This window comes from Alosa sapidissima, chromosome 5, assembly GCF_018492685.1.
Source record: "Alosa sapidissima isolate fAloSap1 chromosome 5, fAloSap1.pri, whole genome shotgun sequence".
NCBI lineage: Eukaryota > Metazoa > Chordata > Actinopteri > Clupeiformes > Clupeidae > Alosa > Alosa sapidissima.
Window position 1 is genome coordinate 23,432,981 of NC_055961.1, and position 17,525 is coordinate 23,450,505.

The following is a 17,525-nucleotide window of genomic DNA, read 5'->3' on the forward strand; positions in this document are numbered from 1 at the left end:
GCCACATATCAATCTCTGTCATCTTCCCAATGATAGTGAGCAAATCACATCTCTCTTTTTAAAAGGATTCTATTGCTTTTACAGATGGGTAAACACATCTACAAAACATCATCTCTCTGAAGTATCAACTTTGACTATTTTGATGATAATATAATAATATTGGCTTGAATACAGGTTTACTTTTGAGTTATCTTGAAAGCCAGGTACAGGTTCCCACCTATATTTCATTGACATTTCAAGACTTTTTCATAACTTGTAAAGAACTCTTAATATGTTCATTATTTTCACAATCTGGTACACAGAATTGCACACTTCATTCTAGTTTAGGCTTTAATACTGAAGGAAATTAAACAACCTTTTCTGTTCCTTTTTGGATAGGCTAGAACTATGAGAATTAAAGTACAAAAAACTGCATCACACTACAGAAATGTACAGATCAAAATACGATCCTGGGAAAGCACAATAACAATTTCATTATATCTACGTGGAAGTGCCATGATTTTTCCAAAACTTTCAAAAAACACGCTGAATTTCGTGACTTTCCCTTGCTTTTAAAATGGAATACATTTTGTTTATTTCCAGGGCCGTGGGGACCTAACCTGGAAAAATCCAAACTCAAAGTTTGGTGTTGCTGGTTCTGTTTATCACAACAAGTTTCCGTTTAATCTTCCCCTCTCGTCGCTGATAGGCCTGACATTTTTCTTGTCTGAGGGAAACAGTTATGAACTATGGTATTCCAGACTAGATCTCCCTGAAAGAACATCTAGGTGGGCGGGACCAGGCTAGTGGAGACCCTGCAGGTATCAGATTTATTTATTTATTTGTTTATTTTGGGTAGGGTAGACAGAGGACTGCAGCTTAATGATGTATACATCACAACTACATCAAAACACCACACACTTTATAGTTATAAAGAGCATTTTAATGCTACATTTGTTATTTGTACCAAACCAGTTGATGACACATTTATGACAACCGAAACACACATACCAAATTAATTTCTGCATGATTTTAAACGAAAGTGAGTAGTAGACACACAAAATAACTCATAATATAGACATTTTAATGTCTAAAATGGCATGGCTTCTAGTTTATAAAGGTTCTGGTTAAAAAGCAGCCACACATGCCTTAAGTTGTGATAAATTCAAGTGCAAAGAAAAACATTTGTCAACAGATCATCCACAGGTTGAAGTTCACATAAACCAATACACCAGTAGAAGTAGAAAAATGTAAACTCACATACGCAGGTAAGATAGCATTTTTGTAGAGGAACAGCCAAAAAACAATGAACAGAGTTCATTTAGATTCTGTATCATTATCCTTGAAAACAGTGGGAGTCTTTTGACAGTGGTTTCTAGAAAGTTGGGACAGATGGCACTGATGTCACAATAGCTGCATGTCCGTAGGCAACACGGTGGTCACCTTAAAAACAAGCGCTTTGTCAAAGTCCTTAAAACAAAGTGCCAAAGGATTGTTGTAAACTTGGTCAAACGGTCATCCATTAACTCTCTTTGGTATCTCAGAAATAATTTCAGCTTTGAAGTGCATTGCACAAACCAAACCAAAGCAAAACAACAACAAAAACAAAAACTATCATAATTTGATAGTCATAGGCCTAGTGGCTGATGTTTTCCTAAAGTTGGTCGGTGGTCAAGCTGAAACAACAACTTCAAACATGTAGGTCAACAAATTGAATATTCGATAAAGGGTAAACACACTTACTCAAAATAGTATATTCAGCATTAACTCATCTCATCTGAAGAGGATGACTTGTCTTTCGCTGTGAAGCTAAGCAGTGAACTTGCCTCAACATATCTGCACAACCACACACAATACTTTTATTTTCAGTGCATCCACCATGGTGTTACAGGTCTTATTATTACAGGGCTCTTGTTTAGCATCCCGAAAGGATGAAGCATGGATATATACAGTATCTTGAGCAAATCCCAATAATAATTAAATCAGTACACATCTAATTTCCCTTTTCCTTTTATGCTTGAGGTCTAGACATGGATTGGCTTTTCTTGTCATCTTTTAGAATAATGTCATGCGGAGAGATTAGCATGACCACACCCCTGCGAGTCCCGGGTCACCTGGAGTCAGGGCACACCTGATCCCCGTCCTCTGTCCCGGTCAAAATGGACTGCCAGTTTCTCCCAGAGCCTCCTGGGCGCCTTTCAGAGTCTCCCTCTTCACACAACGCCAGTAGTCAGAGAGGCCATGGTTGGGCTGGACCTGCGCACGCACACGCACACGCACGCACACACACAAACAAACAAACACTGAACTCAGTTGAAAGTCTTCTTATTGGCTTTAGCAGCATTCAAATAATGTTAGCACATGTCTGGTTACGGTGGCACAGTAGGTTAAGCTAATGTTAGCACATGTCTGGTTACGGTGGCACAGTAGGTTAAGCTAATGTTAGCACATGTCTGGTTACGGTGGCACAGTAGGTTAAGCCGAGAGCCTTTACCCTCAGTCCCCGAAGGACCCTGTCCGTCATCACACCGATGAACTCCTTGTGGCTCAGGCAGTTGTCTCCGTCCATGTCGAAGATCTTGAACACAGTGTCCAGGACGTTCTCGGACAGCTCGTGGCCTGTGGCTATCTTCACAGCTCTCTTAAACTGGGCTGCATTTCAGAGGAGAGGACACAGGAAGAAGCTGCCCGTCAGTCTCAGTGACAAAGCTCCAATCAGAGGGCAACTGCCCAGTAAACAAAAACAATGTAAATCTAATACACATTTTACATTACATTCCACAATTAATACACAATTTGCATATATTCAAGAAAGGATTTAATGAGTTGAACTTTTCTGCTATACATGGTACACACTCTGCCCAATGAAAATGCAGAGAAAGACAGGGTGCATGATGAAAAAAGAGATCTTCAATTCTTCAGTTCTCAATATTGGCCAACCCAATCCATTAAATTATCTATTCAATGAACATATAGGGACAGAAGTGGTGCTAAGACATTTACTTTTAATGAGATAAATGATGTCCAACATAGTAGACTACAACATTACCCATTCCAATTGGTCGGTTAGCTTCACTGATCATCTTAACCGTAAAGGCAAAGTCCTCCAGGTTATTGGTGAACAGACAGAAGGCTTTAAACTCCGCAAATGATATACTCTGAATGAGAGACAAACCAAGACAAAAACCCTGCAGGTGAGCACACATCACACATAGACTCTCCCATGCCTCCTTATTTCACACCAAAACGTAACTTCCAGTTTCTACATTCCTCATTCCAGTACTTCTCACTGTATGTTACATAATGCTACGTAACTGAGCATGCATTGTGTGTGTGTGTGTGTGTGAACTCCAGCACCTGGCCAGTGGGGATCCTCTTTCTCATATTCTCCCAGTAGGCCTCGTTATCCTCTTCGTTGGTGTAGTGCAGCAGCCACTCGGCAAAGTCCTCCCTGCGCATGGTGTCCATGCCCTTGGAGAACTGCAGGAACTCCATCTCATGCACCTCCGCCTGCAAGTCCTCCATAAATCTGAAACAGAAAAAGATTAAAAAAAAAAAAGAATCAGTTAAGATGAAATGATTTTTATATTAAAAGACGTTATTGTCACAGTAAGAGGGTGCAAGGGATAATAAAAATAAATCGATCAAAAAAAAAAAGAAGAATAACTTTAATTGTATCCCAGAGGCACAATGTGCTCGTAGAAGTCAATTAACGCCAAACAAATGAAAAACAATGAGGCTCACACACATGCCTCCAACAGATTAGCGTCTTCCTAAATATACCCTGGCAGGCAAATCTCAATAAGTCTTGAATGAGACTTTCACAGCACATGCTAATAATCTGTCAGTGGAGAGCAGCCCAGAGGACAAGAGGATTCACCTGCTGAATTCTTTGTACTGAAGCTTCTTCTTGCCATTGCGTCCGAAGAAGAAAGCCTGCAGGGTGGTGCTCACCTCCTCTGTGTCCTCAGTGGTCACATTCTGTTAGGCAGGACAGGTGCAGTTCACAGGCCATTTATTTTACATTTATTATTAATGAACACTGTCAAGCGAACAGAGAATGTGTAAGTACTCTACAGCGACTCTAGGCGATACCCACAATTGGTAGGTGAGAATGCACTTTAGTGAGGGTGCCTGATTAGCTGAATTTGGACCATTGTGGAAACCGAGCTGTTCAGAGCAGAGCCCACGGGAGCTCAGAATGTAAACCAGCTAAATTAAGCTTTTCAAAAATGGTCCTGTTACAGAGGTTCTCTCAAGTACCACAGGGCACAACTAAAAGAATATCACAGCCACAGGGCGAGAGAGAGAGAGGATATTGTTTACCTCAGTGCTACTTTCAGGAAGATTCTTCGTTTTCCTTTTCGCAAGAATTTTCTTCAACTATAAAGACAAAAAAAACTCAACTTTATAGCCACATGTTACATTGACAAGTTAAAATCTATCAAGTTGAGCGAGATCTTCTAAAATCAGATCATTGCGTATCTCTACTTACCCTTCTGATATATCCACATTAAAGCAGCAATAAGAAATGTACATAAAATAACAGGGTGTTAAGTTCCGATCAAATGACTACAGAGAGGTTTATTCAGTGAAAAGTCTTATAACAGTAAGGGGGCACATGCAATATTTCCATTCAGCTTGATTGTTAATTGTTTGACTAGCTTATGAAAAATCCCTCTGTTCACTCACACATGCATACAGTAGCACATGATGGGACACTTGTCACTCTTGGCAACCTTTCAAGCTATGACACAGGAAAGGGAAACTTGAGAGGCCAAAGCCACTTGGCTGTGCACTCTTTTAAGTGTCTCAGAGGGGCTTTTCCTCACTCAGCCTTTTATTCTATCTATGTGTGCTTTACATTCAGATCAATAAATCAGCTGGAGACCCAGAGAAGTGTGTTACAATAAACAAACAACTCATTCCAAACACATGCTTTACCTGTCACGACATTCTCCATCAATATGAAAAACAAAAGCTACCGTTGATGACAAGACCATTGATGAGCTGAGATGAACTACAGTGCAACCGGAAAGTATTCAGGCCTTTTCAAGTTCTCCACATTTTGTTATATTTCAGACTCATGAAATGGATTCAATTCATGTTTTTTTCTCATCAATCTACACACAATACTCCAAACACTCCACAAAAAAATCAGGCGTTTGGAGTGTTTTGTAAATTTATAAAAAATAAAAGTCTGAAATATTCCATTTACATAAGTATTCAGACCCTTTGTTATGACACTTGCAATTGAGCTCTGGTGCATCCTACTTCTATCAATGGTCCTTGAGATGCTTCTACAACTTGATTAGAGTCCACCTGTGCCTAAATTAATTCATTGCCCATTACAGGCCGACATCTCGTTATATAAGGTCTCACAGTTGATGGTGTATGTCAGAGTGAAAACCAAGCCACAAGGTCGAGCACGGTAGCCTCCATTATTCTCAACTGAAAAAGTTTGAAACAACTAACAGTCTTCCTAGATCTGGCCGCTCAGCCAAACTGAGTAATTTGGGACAAAAGGGCTTTGGTCAGACAGGTAGCCAAGGACCTAATGGTCACTATGAATGAGATTCAGAGTTCCTTTGAGAGGATGAGAGAAGCATAAAGAAGGACAAACATCAGTGTAGCTTCGTGCCTAGTTTGTTCCACACACCACTGGGAATTGTGGCCAAATAGTTCAGTCTTTGTTTCATCAGACTAGACGATTTTACTTGTCATTGTCTGAGAGTCGTTCAGGTGCTTTTTGGCAAACTCCTGGCAAAAAATGGCCTCCATCTGTCCACTTTTGTCCTTCTTTACGCTTCGCTCACCCTCTCAAAGGAACTCTGAATCTCATTCATAGTGACCATTGGGCCCTTGGCTACCTGTCTGACCAAAGCCCTTTTGTCCCGAATTACTCAGTTTGGCTGAGCAGCCAGATCTAGGAAGACTGTTAGTTGTTTCAAACTTTTCCAGTTGAGAATAATGGAGGCTACCTTGCTCTTGGGCACTTTCAATGCTACAGAAATGTTCTTGTATCCTTCCCCAGATCTGTGTCTTCACACAACCCTGTCTCACAGGTCTAAGGACAATTCTCTTGACCTTGTGGCTTGGTTTTCACTCTGACATATACCATCAACTGTGAGACTGTATATAAAGAGATGTCTACTGTACCTCTCCTAATAATGGCCAATGAATTAATTTAGGCACAGGTGGACTCTAATTAATTTGTAGAAGCATCTCAAAGACCATTGTAAGTAGGATGCACCAGAGATCAACTGCAAGTGTCATAACAAAGTTGGTCTGAATCCTTATGTAAATTTAATATTTTAGACTTTTATTTTTTATATATTTACAAAACACTCCAAACACCTGATTTTTTGTGGAGTTTTAGAGTATTGTGTGTAGATTGATGAGAGAAAAAATGAACTGAATCCATTTTAAGATGAGCCTAAAACATAACAAAATGTGGAAAACTGGAAAGGGTCTGAATACTTTCCGGTTGCACTGTATATCAACACCTGTCATTGATAATATACTACCACACTTCTGTGGTTCTTTCAGATAATAATGAACTCTGTTGTGCCTCTTTCATTTCATGCATACACATAAGAAGGTGTTAGGATGTGGTTCAATGGCATTAGGGATTTTAGCATGTGGAGACACAGTAATACACACACAATCAAAGTCATTTTAGAACAAGTTAAAATGACCTACCTTTGCAAACTCCTTTTTGTCCACATGCTCATTGCCATCGATATCAAGCATTTTGAAAGCTATATGAAATCCAGTGTGAGGCTCTGGAATCACAATGCAGGGCTTGGTAAAGCAACTCACATAGCCTTTCTAAGTCTTACAGCCGGGCTACACCGTGCGCAAAACTGATACGTTCTGTTCACAAAGTCTACTGTATGCTGCAACAATTAGTTTCCACTATAATCAATGGAACTGGCTACACCAGATGCACATTCGAAAAAAATAGTCTTTTAAAACTATTTTTACACACTACGAGCGGAACGCTTCAGTTGCATGCCCAGTGTAGCCCGGCGGTTAAAATCATCAACAAACACTGCTGATAACATTCCCAATAGCAAAGTGAAGCGCTTGCTGACAGATCTCTGATCATTACATTTTTTGTGGTGGGGATAAAAGGTTTTACAAGTCCATTTATCATTTTCCAATCCTATTATCTTGAATAAAAACAACTTTTAAAGCTTTTAAAAGCAGTTGTATTCAAAAGATGATAACATATTTCATATGTTTTCTGAGGGTAACATGTTTTTGTCACAAACTAGAGAAGTATAATACAATGAGAAATGAAAACGTTGTATGTTACATTTTTTTGTTAAACCCTCTTTTCAAGATAATAGCATAACTAAATAGTAATAATAACAGAGTACTAATAATAGTAATAATAATGAGAGTCTTAACTTCTCATCCCCTCGTCATTAAACTGCATACCAAGACCACAGAGGAACCAGTCAGCAAACACTTCATTGCATCATTAAAGGACAACTGTATTTAACAGGACTCAACTCGTCAACTATAATTATGCCAATACACTAGGTGGTGCTGAAGACATGCAAGGGCCATGCATTTCCCCAAGAGACAGGAGCAACAGAAACACACCATCAAGGCAACTCATAAGAGCATCTGTGCTTACGTTCCGCACTAGATCATCCACTGAGCCGAATTTAGTTTACTGGGGCAGCAGAGTAATTCATCAGATCAAGTCAAAGTAAGGTTAGATGATGTTCAGTGAAGTTCACAGAGCCATCACATCAACTTTACCCTGTGCTGTTATAATCAGACACTTACTGGTGATAATGGTCAGCAGAAACAAGTACTCTGTGTAGGAGATCAGGCCTGGGGAGATGAGAGAGAGAGAGAGAGAGAGAAAGAAAGAAAGAAAGAAAGAGAGAGAAAAACATGCCTCATTAAAGTCATCTCACAAAATGAAGGAGTAAAGAGAGAGTAAGAGGGCTGGCACAGAGCTCTGCAGGAGCCCCTCTTCAAACGAGCCTATCGGATGGACCTGGTGGGCTCATCTTTTCTCCGGATTAAACAGTAGAGAGGTGCTCGTTCAGGAACCATCTCTGAGTTCATAGACCGCGTGTGTGTGTGTGTGCTCACCATTATCACCAAAGTTCCTGAATAAGTTGTTTCCAGCCTTAGCCCGTGATGCAGTGTTCATCATTATGTCAACTTCCTGAAAGGGTTCAAACAGAATTTGGAAACATCAAAGCTCTGAGGTGTGTGTGTGTGTGTATATATATATAAAATGAGACTTCCAGGAAGATCCAGTACAATCAGCAAAGACGAAACAACAAGCTCACCTCTTTGGTTAAGACTTTCTTTTGTAGTTTACCTGTAAACATACAATGTGCATATGTCAAATCAAAGTTAGACACAGCTACTATGAGCACTTCAAAGTAGCAACTTCAGTTGCACAAACAGTAGCTTCAGGACTTAAAAACATTATAATTCTGTCCCTGTTTATTTTTATTTTTTTTTATCTTTGTGAGGGGTTTTACTGCCTTTATACTGTTCACATTTCTTTGGCCCTGACATTTTGCGTCAAGCTACAAGCATTTACATTTCTGTCATCGAAACTGTAGGACATTTACCAGGATGACAAGCGCAGTTATGTAAGGTCTACATAATTTCAGCTAGTGTGTTTACTGTGAATGGAAGAAGGGCCTCTGAGGAAAAACTCACTTTTGAAGGAGAATGCCCTAGTATGCAGTTTGTAAACATTTGACACCAGGACAAAGGTTGTTCTCTGCACTATGCTCCTGCATTGGCAGCTGACCATTACTGCACCGACCCTTCTTTTTAAGAAATTAAACAGGCCTTCTCAGAGGAAGCAGGTTAACTAAATTGTTCTCTTTCTCACTCCGAGTTTGACAGAGATTAAAAATGAAAAGGTAGATGGAATTACAAATGAAGAGGCTCTTTCATCACAGATGGACAGGTTTCTACAGGACAGTAGCCTACTTACGGTCAACAACCTCCAGGAGGACAGAGAAGAGGAAGTCTCGTGGAGTCATGTAAGGTTCCATTTCGTACATCAATGAGGCAAACTGATTGAAGCGCATTCGCCTTGGCGACATATTAGGCGTGGGGATCTCAACCTCCTAAAACAAGAGGTTCCACTTTCAGATTATGAAATGCATCCACCAAATAAGTAGGCTAGGCCAATTATTTCACACATCAACATGATCAACATTAATTCTTTCACACAAACATAAGGGTATTTGTGGGCGTTTTTGGGATGCCATGCTGTTGGAGGTGCAACAAATGCTGCATTGCCATCGAGATCACAGTAAGGAGCTGGCTCAAGGGTTATACAAGTATTTTGTCGTGTTAAGTTGTATAACGAAAGCACAGTTTTTATAGCCATCCATGTGTGTTCACTTCTGGCTCCTTGTTTGATAACTGGGCTATTTGACGTCTTTAGAACATATCGGAGGTGTCAAATGTTGATCCTAGATTCTTTGACGTCAATCACTCCTAGCTTTATGATGTATTTCTATTGTCTATTCAAAGTAAAGTGCCTGTTTCGAAGTTAACTGATTGTCAAATCAACCAAAAATCCGATATTGTTTGCACTTCAAGTGCTCTGACGTAAGTTTGTGTGAAAGAATGATTTGTGCAGAATTGATGTCACCCTTAGGCCTACTGTATGTGCCTACATTACATCTGCGTTCCTCAGTTCAGGTGCGAATAGCCTATATTTAACACGCTATTAACTACGAAAGACTGACGCAGCAATAACACTTTCCAACGTGATGAGACATACCCGCAGACAAAGTATGACAGCAGTCCACACCTGAGGTGGAATGCCGTGCCCATGTCAAGGTATGGGTGTGTTAGTAACCTATACCCAGCAAACACATACCTTTAAGGAACGTTCCCTAGGTTATCTGAAGGTAGCTTAATATGCCTACCTACCTTTAGGGAACCTTCCCTGAACATTCCCTAAAGGTATTACCGTCAGAAAAAGTTTACGGAACGTCATCTGGACACGAACAACAACAGGGTCAGGAAGAAGGCAGTAGCTACTATGATTGTCCGCAACGCCTTCAAAACTCACATCAAAATGCTTTTTCACCTTTAACTTCATAGTGATTTTTATCATCAATTGTTCGACTTTTAGTGCGCGCAGCTACCTAGGATAGCCTTGGAAATAACTTTGCAACTATGCTACTGTTTACATTACCTTCTCTTCCTCTGCTGCGTGGACGGTGTGTGACAAAAACTTCCAGGTCGGTGCATGGTGATTATAGAAAAATAACAGCCCCCCTCCGACGATAGATCCTAAAGCAGTAGTGCCAACTGCGCGGTGCAGAGACGGGGTTTTGGACCAGGATCTCCGTAAAAAGTTTCGCACACCTATACCGACCCAGCGCCAGGTCGCCATCTTTTCACATAGACGAAGTTTATGCTCCTCCTTTTCTTGGTAGTAACTGACAGGACACGCACATAGATAAGTGGCTCAATACTGCCCCGTACCGTTCATCGTTCGTATACTGGCTCATTAAAAATACACAGAAGACTAGAAATATCGCTACAAAGATTGCTGAAATATTATAAGTACCCCAAGTCTGTTCACAACCATTGACAGCAGTCACCAAAAGTGAAATATTTTGAATTAAATCTGAGTTAGGCTACACTTAGAGACAATTTAGTAAAATATCACATCATATAAAGCAACAGGATTCTTTTTTCTCACGGCATTGATCTGTAAAACTTACAATAACACTCTTATTGCAAACAAGTAGGCTAACCAAAGGTCTTTGCGTTAAATAATACATGTAAATGCATCAATTTGAATGCCTTGAGTAGACAATCTGAACTAAATAATATTTGTCCCACAAACTGAGATATTTTCCAGTATCTATCTAGCATTTAACAACACAGTGCTTTGGATAAAAGAGTCTGCTAAATTATTAAATGTAAATGTAAAACAATGTGATAGTGTGTTGCTGTTAATGCATGTCAGTGGAAGTCACAGTGCCCTACTAGCTCCATGCCAGAGCAGGTCCAGGTCTTTACCAGATGATCTGTTTATGGATGACCCGAGGAAGAACACTTGTAGGTTAACCAAACAGGAAGGCAAATAAGTGGCAATGTTGATTTCAAATAAGACACGCAAGCTGTTTGATATATACAACCTGTATTTATGAATCTGTGAAGGTATCAGCACAGAGATGTTTTTGTTCTTTTTTTCTCATTTTAAATGACAAATCTCAGTTACACATGTCATCTGTTTCTTTCACAGTCCTTCTGTACACAGTCATCATCAGCCCTGTCCAGGAGGGGCCCAGCTAGTAGCCAGCACTGGGACCGATCTGGCCCTGCTCTGGGGGTACTGAAGGAGTAGAACCCTTTATAAACATGCACAGCTGTTGCATAGAAATCGCCTCTATATTCTCGTTCATGCAACTTAGTAGTGTTTTTCTTCTATGTTCCTCATATGAAATGGCTTACTTGATTTGTTTCAAGCTGAAGAGTCCACTTAGAGTCCATATATCTTTACTGGGGGATATATCTTGTGGAGTAAAATTGACAGTAGTCTTTGACTTTTTAGCAACTAAGCTTTGAATAATAATATAAAATCTTATCAGGGCAAGCTTGGTGGTGGTGCTGCAGGGTGTATGGCAAACAAACAGAAACTGAATTTCACAAACAACAAACATAGAGCAGGTTGGTGTCCACATCTGTGAGAGCAAAAGGTTGTGGTCCAAGCAGGATTCTGATTCCCATAGTTCCTTGTGAGTACACTGAAAGGGTGTGTTGGTGGCCATAAGTGTGTGTCGGACAGTGCTGTCCGTACCCGCTATGATGCCACCTGTCTCAGTGGAGGGGGTTTTAGGGGGTTTGGAGCGAACATAAAAACAAGGGGCTCAGAGTCTGTGTTAGGATGATAGTCTTCATCCTTTTTCCCTCACTTCCAATGGGATGTTGATTTCTTGTTTTTGTTTATTCTTTTTTCTTTTTGTAGGGGAGAACATTGTGCTTTTTTTGTGTCAAAGACATTCTGGGGAGAATCTGTAGCCTTGACTGAATTCGTGCAGAATTCGTGCAGAAGGTTGTTCCATTTGTTTTTTATTCACATTGAGCCTGGCTCCAGGAAGTCCCTTTTGTCGAGTCAAGCTCACACACCCCTCCCCCTACCCCTCCAAATGATCAACATCAGTGGGTGCAGAGGAGACAGACATGGATGGTAGAGACAGGGGAAAAGGGGAACAGCATCAATCAATCACATGGCAGCCACATTCTATTATAATCGGACCTGTCGTCACAGTAAAGTCAGGGAGTTTTTCTTTGAATGACAAATTTGGGGAGGAAAAGACATACAAGGAGCTGTGCAAAAGTTGTGCAATACTAGATACATATGTCAGGTGTTCTCATAAACCCTGCTTCGCCACGGCGCAATGGAGAGGGCAGTGTGGAGGTGCAAAAATCAAAAGCTTGCATGAGTGTCTCTTATCTTCTGTTGGATATTTTCCACATTAAATTCCATAGAGTACAATTCTATTCTGCCCTGCGCAGTTGTCTGGGTGGACATAGCATTTTTTTTTATATTCACTTTAGATCAATACTTCATCAGCAGAGTTAGAGCTACACAATACTGCATAAAAATAATTCATTTTATACCAATATACACACTGTACACTGGTGAGATCCAGATGTCACGGAATGAAAATGTCTTAAATTCCATCCCCCCTCCCCAACAGAAAACAACAACAATTACTTTTGTTTCAATACATTTTTTTAAAGACCAGCCCTTCAGTTAATCGACTAGTGATTGATTCGCGTCTCCAAGCCATAACAGCAGGGGTCTCACAATGAGCAGGAATAGGGAGGTGCTTGCAGAAACTCTGCCATGTGTTAGGAAAACAAGGGGCGGACGTCCCTAAGGTAATGCTAGTGGCCTCAATCTATAATGAGATTCTCCAATGCCAATCACAGCCGTTGTCCTGGGAGACACCAGGGGAGTCTACTGGTGAAGGACTGCAAGTCCTTCCCCCACTTTGCCTGGAAAGCTGTTGTACGGAGAGAGCCATGGAGAATAACCTGGCATCCCCACTCATTTAAGTAACACAGTTTAGACTACCTTAAGAGTACCTGCTTTTGTTCAATGGGAAATGCCAACTTGGAATGATTCCGATTTTTCTAAATATAATAAAACGGTGAGGGGTCCAAAGCTACTACCACAGTAAGCCAAAAGCACAGAGGGCAATGAGTTTCAGCTGACATAGCTTACTTGTACACTGTACATTCCTCAACTACACAGTATGTCTGTTTACACAACTCTACATGATATACTGACAGTTTGCTGTATGTGTGATCACTGTTAAAGGGTTTCACTGGGAATTCCCATAGCTCCTCTATCACTAATGCTTGTCTGTGTGGTACAGTGGCGTGTCTCTTTAAGTACAACCTAGGGTGAAGTGTATTGGCAAACAACACTTGTAACATCAGTCCCCTTTCCTGTTTGATGGTAGTGTTTGGTTTTGCGTCTTTTTGGAGTGAACATACATGTGAAGCCCATAGCAGCAGAAATGGCTGTATCGGTAGCCAAAAGACATCATTAAAATGTAATTTACAAAGCGCTATGTTCAATTTATTTTCTTTTGAAAAAAAGCAGTATATTGTTGTGACTGCAGTGTTTGCAAGGGGTTTGTGATTCAGAAGGGTTGGTGAATAACTGGTCTACTAAATTGTCTGACACACAAAGCTATAAAGTAGATAAACATTTGACAGAGACTTTTTAAGGCTGCAATCCTGTAGTTGGCAATAATAATCAGTATTTTCACATATTCCAGCACCATTCATAATTTTCTAGTGAAGTGGCTGCTCTCTAATACCCAATAAAGGAACAGGACATGTTCACTGTGTTTTATGCATGCGGAGATGTGTGAGATATGAATTTACTTTCCATTATGCTGACCATGTAACACTGAGGTAAATAGCAATGGTGTCTTGTGAAAATAGTTTTGCCCCCTTACAAACACACCACTCCACCTTTTTAGTGAAGCAAGTGTTGTGGAACTCTGAACAATTTTGCAAGAGAAAACACCTAGAATGTTGATCTTGTGGCATGATGGAAACAACTATCATGCAATAGTATGAGTGAAATTGTTTGCCTCTTCTCTCAGTTTGGTCTTCGTGTTCAAGGTTAGGGATCAAACTGGGAGTTTCTTGTATAGCCTAGACCAATGCAAGTGATTCTCCATGAGGCATTCACCTTGCCCCAATGAAATAAATAAATAAACTATAATTAAAATAACTAATTGAATGCATATGAATAGTTCTGGCAGGCAGGAAAACCACCACAAATGTGGCTGTAAAAAGAGTAAGCAAACATTCATTCCCTGACAGCGCGAGTGAGAGAGCATCAGAGATGCCACACACAATGCAAGCAGCAACTTCATCTGAAAATGAATTAAACTCCATCACACAGCTAAAAAACAAACAAAAGACAACAGCAACAGTAACAAAACACCCCACTGACCTACAGTGAAGGAGAATCAGACACACCCTGGTCATAGCATTCACTGTTACTGACCAGTGGTTTAGCTACAAGATATGTAAAAAAAGTATGACAAAAACCTGATAAGCAGTGTTAAGTGAAGAAAGAGCTTTTCCCTGCATACAACGTGGTAAATGCATTTTTAACAATATCTAATTGAAGTGACTGACTCTCGTTTTTACATTTTACTGAATATAGCCAGCCATGAATACACATTTAGCTTGCTGTGTTGTATATTTTTTACAAATGGAAAAAGAGGTTGGTTTTCAACTGATTACAGCTTGTTGGATTGGATTTACTAGTGTACACACACAGGCACACACACATTCACACATACATTAGTGTCAACACAGATGTACACATGTACACACAGATGAACACAAGCATGTGCATTTGTGAATTGTTGTGTAAAGCATTGGATGCTCAGACAACCCACCTCTGATTTCATTATTAACTAGTAAACTGTCTCAAAGGTACAATCCAGGGACAGCTTGGAGAAGCCAAAGATGTCCTTAGTAGGCAAGCTATCTACTTATAATGGGTAAGACTTGTTGTCTATCTTGAATGTTGATTTGATTATGTTACCTAATTACTGTAATGACAATATTATGATTTCCAGGTTTCCCTACATACAGGATGTTCACATTTTCTTGCAGGTTCCTCCCCACATATTTCATTGGAAAAGCATAATGCTCAAGGTTAGTACAAGTCTGGCAGCATGGTATCCTAAAACACGACAATTTTTAAGACAAAAGACTACCCGACATTTTTTTTGAAGGGAAACACGCCCCTAGAATAGAAGAATAGACACGCCCAGTACAAATACACTACAGAGGAAACATAAAGGTATGTGGTCCGCCAACCTTCCCCCACCCCTTTAAGTTATATCACTGCAGTGCTGCCCTTTAAGGTGTTAAGTTGTAGTTAAGAATAAATACACACTGCTACAAGTATACAATGTGTGTACCCCACTGAAACCTCTGGAATCTAGATGATCTGCAAAGAAATGGAGTGAAGCTGATCATTTGGTTCCCATGATGTAATAGCATTCTATTTTTCTTGTGAAGTGGGTAGACACATGCTACGTATGGGTTATATTATCACAAGGTGTGTGTGTGTGTGTGTGTGTGTGTGTGTGTCTGTGTCTATGTGTCTGTGTGTGTGGGTGTGCGCTTTTGTTAGTGGCTTCAGTATCACTGGAAGATGCAAATCTGCTAAATCAAAGTACACTGACAGAATAAAAAAAAACTTGGAAGAACTGTAGAACTGTAGATTTTACACACCACATCACATAAATAATAACTATTTAAAGCAACAAATGTGTATACACTGCTCCAGAAAACAACAAAAAAGATTGTTTTTTTCCTGCATTTTGGGGTACTTCACCATCTCCAAAGGCTTGAATAGTCTTCAGAAGAGCATACCTAGAAATACTGTGTGGTAATATAGAGTGATGTATACCCATAGTTAGCTTATTATGATGTGGACACACGCACATTACTCAGCCACACCCGGGCAGAAATTCAAACAGAGAGAGCAAAGTAATGTGGGCAGACAGAGGGAGAAGAGTTGTGTGAAAGAGAAAGCAAGAGAGACTGAAAGAGGGATAAACTTTGAAAAATAAACCTTCCTCTTTCACCTCTGCTCAGATAAATGGCTGGGTAGGTGAACAGATGGATAGATAAATAAATAAATAGATAGATAGATAGACAGATAAGATAGCTAGATAGATTGATTGATAGATAGATTGACTGACTGGTAGATGGATAACCTCTCACACGAGTGACTATGTATCATTTGCTCCTGCCAGAAGTGCTCGACCCTGGGTCCCGGCCCTCCACCCTCTCCGACGTGTCGACTTTTTCCGAGCCGTCAGCCTTTTCCGAGCCGTCGCCTCTCTCCGAGCGGTCGGCTCCCTCGGACCGGTCAGCTCCTTCCGAGCGCACATTCAGCTCCGACTTGTCTGGGTCTGTGGACGAGGTGGTGGGCTTCTCCCACTTGATGATGTCTTCGTGCTCCTTCAGGGAGGCGTTGATGCTGGACACCCACTTCTTGAACTCCTCCTGCGGGGGAGATGGTTGGGTGAGTCAGTTAGAGCAAAAGCTCCCTATGCAGTGCTCCCCTTCAATATATGTCCACCATCTGTCCTTGCTCTCCACACCTAACTGAACCCTCTCCATTGGCTTTACTTGCCTGACACAGCCCATAAAGAGCACTACTAATGACTTCAATAGGGGAGCTGAGATAGAGAGTATTGCGTTGGAGCAGAGTTTCTCTATCCTGATCCTGAAGGCCCTACATATACATACTGTCTCTCTATCCCTGTTCCAGGTACAGTGGTTTAAGATCAGTGCATTACGATGCAGAGCAGAGGAAGATAGAATCCTACAGAGCAAGGGCAGACTGATGACAGTTAATAACAACAGAGAGCTACTGTCCATGGCTATTTAGAATCAGGGAGGGAGCAGCTACATTCTAGCCATGAATTTATGGATGCATTCTTTTGAAAAGATGAACCACTCTAGTGACATGCCTGGCATATCAATATCACTGTGTACATATTGATAGACTTCAATTAAATTGAAGATTTCTGTGTGGTGAAGCAAGTTTTAAGGGGAATGTATCCTTGTTGTCTGAAAGGTTGTGCTTGATGAGAGTTTCATTTGCGTATTTGGAAACAATATGGCCCCTACAAATAATAACCACAAAGTCTAAAAAGTGACCTGAACACAGGTTGGCAGATTCTGAAATCCATTCTTAAAAGTGCTATGTGGAGTTCTTTTAGATTGAAACATTTAAAAAAAATGACCTAGACATATCAACAGAATAAGAAACAACCATTTTGACATGACGTCAAAACACAGTTGATATCCACTAAAGTTAGCATGCAAACCAGTGGCTGTCAGCCCAACTCTCTTGCACTATCACTTTGTACCCCGAGTGGCGCTAGATTAAAAATAATGTATGTCAATGGAAGAGTGGTGTGTGGTTGTGTTTAAGAAAACTCCTCCTGAACTCT

General features: G+C 40.5%; 2 protein-coding genes across 2 annotated transcripts in view; both read right to left on the reverse strand.

Annotated features, from left to right (window-relative positions):
- Positions 1 to 900: 900 nt before the first annotated feature.
- Positions 901 to 10,407, reverse strand: micu2 (mitochondrial calcium uptake 2). The gene is made up of 12 exons (XM_042092379.1): positions 10,187 to 10,407; positions 8,966 to 9,101; positions 8,301 to 8,332; positions 8,098 to 8,173; positions 7,783 to 7,830; positions 6,682 to 6,764; positions 4,306 to 4,362; positions 3,860 to 3,960; positions 3,337 to 3,508; positions 3,029 to 3,137; positions 2,474 to 2,631; positions 901 to 2,235 (listed from the first exon to the last, which is right to left on the reverse strand). The coding sequence occupies exons 1-12, from the start codon at positions 10,385 to 10,387 to the stop codon at positions 2,134 to 2,136; spliced, it is 1,275 nt and encodes a 424-aa protein (XP_041948313.1). The 5' UTR covers positions 10,388 to 10,407; the 3' UTR covers positions 901 to 2,133.
- Positions 10,408 to 13,176: 2,769 nt separating this feature from the next.
- sptbn4a (spectrin, beta, non-erythrocytic 4a) overlaps positions 13,177 to 17,525 on the reverse strand; it is a 38,101-nt gene continuing 33,752 nt past the window's right edge. The window contains exon 19 of the mRNA XM_042092378.1: positions 13,177 to 16,569. Coding sequence (XP_041948312.1) covers positions 16,300 to 16,569 — 270 coding nt within the window. The 3' untranslated portion in view covers positions 13,177 to 16,299. The remainder of the gene's footprint in view (positions 16,570 to 17,525) is intronic.